The sequence below is a fragment of the Nematolebias whitei genome, chromosome 13 (assembly GCF_014905685.2).
Source record: "Nematolebias whitei isolate Nwh7 chromosome 13, NemWhi1, whole genome shotgun sequence".
NCBI lineage: Eukaryota > Metazoa > Chordata > Actinopteri > Cyprinodontiformes > Rivulidae > Nematolebias > Nematolebias whitei.
Window position 1 is genome coordinate 9,776,149 of NC_056510.1, and position 5,072 is coordinate 9,781,220.

At 39.9% G+C, this 5,072-nt stretch overlaps 1 protein-coding gene across 1 annotated transcript in view; it reads left to right on the forward strand.

The window, feature by feature from the left end:
* The window catches only part of tmeff2a (transmembrane protein with EGF-like and two follistatin-like domains 2a), a 183,216-nt gene that overhangs the window by 161,844 nt on the left and 16,300 nt on the right, over positions 1-5,072 (forward strand). The window contains exon 6 of the mRNA XM_037686847.1: positions 3,563-3,711. Within this exon, the coding sequence (XP_037542775.1) occupies positions 3,563-3,711 (149 nt within the window). The remainder of the gene's footprint in view (positions 1-3,562; positions 3,712-5,072) is intronic.

Below are 5,072 nucleotides of genomic sequence, written 5' to 3' on the forward strand. Positions count from 1 at the left end.
ATGGATGGATGGATGGATGGATGGATGGATGGATGGATGGAGAAAAATATTGTTCATAATAATAAAAATACTTGTTTGTTATAAACCAAAAACTAAAAAAATAACATTTGGGCAGTGTTCAAACATGTGATCGAAGGTACTTTAGATCATTGAAATGACTCACGTGAACACTTTAGAGAGGCTTTTTAGCACTAATTTCCACAAGGTGAAGTGAAACGTGTGAGGATTCACTGTCAGAGTTTCATGTATTCCTTTCACACCCACAGAGGAGCAGACACAGAGTGAGAGGCTGCTGAAGGGACTGTTTTCATCACAGTTGTATCAATTCTGAGTCTTTGCGTTGGCTTTGTGCATTGATATAGATTTCTGTCATGGCTGCAGCTCTAATTACAGCAGAAGCTAAAGAGAAAAAATGTGTTAATTATGTGATATGTCAATTTTAGTTATATAGCATTACTGTTTTGTTGGGGAAGACTCTTTCAAAGCAGCTTAACATGAGCCGATGACTGGTTTCAATGTATGGCACATTGTTAGAAATCATTAAATCAAAACCACTACATCTTCCTGTCCTGCCGTTTAAATGCCTTTTAATGAAACGCCAAGTGTTTTCCCTCCTCCTTTAGTCACATGGAGTGCCAGTCTGCAAGCCAAGTAAAGCTATTTTGAAATAACCATTTGTACCAGGCTACAATGTTAGCAGGTGAAATATATACAGCCTACAGCAGGCTCACGGTGGAGGCAGCTGATTAATTACTACCATGAGCTCGTCTCAACATTACTTTACAAAGTGGAGAGCCACACATACCAATGCTATATAGGCACAATCACTGTGTTATAATTAAACAATCAATACATATAAAGCTGTTAACTGGTGTTTCAGCTAATACTGTATTAAATTGTGATTTTCAAATTATTCTCAATGCTTTTAAGTAAATATAAATTTCAGCCTTGATCCTTGCTATCATCATAAATAAAAGTGGTACAAATAAAAAGGATAATCATTAATTGGTTCTAAGTTTGTCCTGAGTGCTGAAGCTGCTCAGCTGATTTTAAACAGTCCCCTTATACCCATTAAAAGTAAAATAACTAGAAATAAACACTTTCGTTGGCAATGTTATACTAAGATGCCTAAAAAGTAATTATTTTTAAGCAATATGTGATGTTACTTAGGCAGGAAAATGATTAATAAAAGAAAGTAAATCATAAATCAGTGCCCATCCCTAGTGTGTAAATTGTATACAGTGAAGCTGTCATATTTTTCCTCAACTGATATGATGTCATGCTGGTAAAAGGTTACACCAACTCATGCCTTATTGCTAGCAGTGCACAGATCGATCCAAATATGGATTTTTATCAATGATATTCCTGAGCCTTTTTTAAATGGTACAGTTTAAACAAGTTTACTTCAGTAGTTTTCTAGATCTAGTGATGTGCAATTATGAAATGTGGACATTCATTCAACTTATTTATACAGGTTAGGTGTTTCCTAGCGTTCAGAGATAGACAGGATCCATTTCTGATAAAGAAACCCAGTTTAAGTTTCACTTCAAGGTATGCATTCAATATAAACAAAGCACTTTTATGTGCATACTTAGTTCCAGATGGCTCTTTCGTGGACGTCACCATTGTTGACCTGTTTTCAGTCTCGTCAGCTGTTTTGTATATATAGGTAAACAGTCACACATAATGGGCAGCCATTCAAGTTTTTCTTACAGTTTGTTTCATTTAAGGAACAATAAGCATCAATGTGGGAAGAAAAAAAAATGGTGAAAGATTTGTTACTTGTGTTAAGTTGGTGTTTTTTAATCAGTTTTATGACATTCCAATGGATACCTATAACCTTTTCAAACCCTGTTATCTATTTGTTTATTTGCTAATTATGAGTGGGGGTCATCATTTTATAGTTATGAAAATGTGTTCAGCTTAATGAAGACAAAACATGACACACTCTTACCTATGTGAAAGATATCAAGCTGCTTTAAAAGCATCTCATTGGATCAGTACTGGTGCCATTTGCTTGGTATTGGAATAATACCAAATTCTATTGTTTTGTACACTAATTGCAGCTCAGATTTTCAGAGTTTATTTTATTTTACTTTTAACCTGCAATTCCATGAGTGGTCTTCTCCGATGCGTAACAACGCCTTTCTACTCTTCAGTCTCACTTTGCAGGTGCATCGTTACAACACTAGTCGAACACCGCCACGCTTTGCTGCACGGCATTTCAATCAACATCGGTGTCAGAATCATCCCCGCTGATTGTGATGGTGTCTGCGCCTGTGCGTCTATGTGTGTTTGGGGACGCATTCATGCAGTTGGCGGGTGCCCACGTAGGCGTGTACGCAGCTGTAAGACAGCTGAATGCCCGTGCTTTACCGGGTGCTTGGCACCGGGGGAGTTGGAAAAGATCAGGGAGTGTAATGACAGATTTATAATTACAGAATCATGTGTTCAGCACTACTCAGCACCAACTGTCTGCAGACGGCAATCTAGTTGTAATTTCTGCTGATCAGGCCCACCACTTAACGGTGGCAGAATATGTGGGAAAGAGCACGCACACTCACACGCACAGAGGCATACGTGGTTTAGCAACTTTCTGTGACATTCATGCAGGTGAGCCTAAACATCCAGTGAAAGCCTCCTTTTGAAATGTCATCTAAAATTGTGGTGCTACAGCAGTTAGTTCCTTGGAGCTGAAAGGATCACCTTTACGACCTGGAAACAAAATACCAGGCCATCACAGCGTTGCGCAACAACAAAGCAGCTGAAACGGGAATGGTTCATCAGGCAGAGGAACACTAAACCTGGCTAATTTAAAAAGTGTTGGAGATGCAAGCGGTTAGGTGGACAAACAGGCTTTTAATTTGTTTTTCGCTCTGCGACTCCCGGAGACGTTTCCAAGCAACTTGGAGGAGAAGAAAGCATCTGTTGCTGCGGTAAATTTGAAGCAAATCCGGCTCCCGTGGATCAAAACTGGCTTGATGAAATTTCCCCGCTCTGTGTGAGACCAACATGAAACGCATTACAGCGTCTCCGTGTTAACATTCATCATCATAAAAATCTGAATTTCTCAAACAAATTGGTTTAGGAAGTCCTTCGTTCAGTTCCAAAAACAAGTTATCTTGCCCGCCCGTGCAAATTATTTTTCTTTGCACAATAAAGTTAACTCCCTGTTTATGCTGTGTCCAGTTTTATCTCAAATAAACTCGAGTTTTTTGTGTCTTTTCTTCTGCAAAGACGAACTGAACAGCTTCGTTATCTGCAGGTCTTTTATTATTAATTGCTTCCTGTTCCTGTAAAAGGTACATCATTTGTCTGCCAGCCATGCAGTGCAGCCTGTCTCTTTGTGTGAAACTGAATGAGCTAAACCGTTTGAGCAGGATTATTCTGCACGGCCCTGACGCTGTATTGTTCCTCTTATCGTGATTTTAATTCTTATTGCATCAGGTGTGTGTCTCAGTCAAACACACATTCGGGTGCTCTCGTTTGCATTTTGCTGCTCAGTGTGCCGATGCATTAAACAGCTGGAAGTGTGAAGTTTTAACAGTTTCTGGTCCTTTAGGTGCGTCTGCAACATCGACTGTTCCCACATCAGCTTCAACCCGGTGTGCGCCTCAGACGGTCGCTCCTATGACAACCCGTGCCAGGTGAAGGAGGCGTCCTGTCAGAAGCAGGAGCGCATCGAAGTCAAGTACCTGGGCCACTGCCAAGGTTCGACTCTCACACAGAAATTCTCACACACTGACGCTAAAAGGCAACAAACAGCCGTGGAAATGGAGCGGAAGCTGTCAGTCTGACTGAACTGCAGACGTGGAGACAAATGGATGCAAACAGTGGCTCTGCGGCTTACAGCAGCATTTCACTTTTAAAGAACGTTTCTCTGAGTCGCTGCTCTATAATTAGTTTGGACCATTTGAAGTTGGAGGACTTTGTAGAAAAGTTATGAACTATTAATATCTTACTAGTAGATAGAGCTTTGAATGACCTCAGTTTGGAGAAAATAATTTGATTCTGACTGGTTTATTTGAACCATCAGCATTAATGTAGGTAGGACAGGTGGCTTTGTTTCTCCCGTTGTTCAGAACTGATCGTAGTAAAATATCTGCCAAATTGTATTTTTGAAACCAGAATCTGCATAGTGGCGATGTGAGGCGTATCCTTGATAGAAAATCCCACCTGCAAACACTCCAGACTCACCAACAGGCAGAGATGCCGTCCATCACAAAGCAACATGACACTTCTTTGGGATCTAAAATAACGCATTGAAACAAACTGTGTTTAAGAACGCATGTTTGAATAAACAGTAGTGCAATAAGTGCTGCATGAATCAACACAAATCAAGAGCTGAAAAAATATTTAACGTGGATTTTTAACGTTTTAGTCGTTAAAAATGTCACGTTTGTTTTCAATTCAATTCAGTTTTTTTATATATATATATAGCACCATATCACAACAAAGTTGTCTCAGGGCACTTTACTGGAACATTCACATGCATAGAAAAGCCAATTAGTAAAAATCTCTATCTAAGGAAGCCAGCAGACTCGTTGAATCTTCACTTCGTTGCAGTCTCCCATTATATTTTCTTAGAGGGGTGTGGCTTAAAAATGACTGTAACCAGCCACTAGGGGGTGACTGTCTTTTGTGGCTTAACCTTCTGGCTTCCAGTCCTGTTTGTAGTTAAAGTATAGTAGTTATTCGCTACTTTGCGATTCGTTTTTCGCGGACTTGCTCCATTGCGGTTTTTCAAAATAAAATTGGACTTGACACACAACTAGCTGATTGATGGATGAGCTGCACAATCACTATGGCATTTTTATTTAAAATAAATTATTGAAAATTATTTAGCACCTGCTGCACGCTTGTGCAGCCCACACTGCAGGATAAGCTTCCTTCAGCAGCTGATCAGCTGTTCTCTGTGCAGAAAGAAGAAGTGGGCGTGGCCAGACCACTTGCAGGTGGCTAAGAGCAGGAAGGCACAGAGCTGAAATCATTATCATCAATCTCGTTTAGCACGTTTAGAGTTCGGAAACATTGTTTAGAATATTGCAAGAGTGTGAGAAGAGTTTAAAACA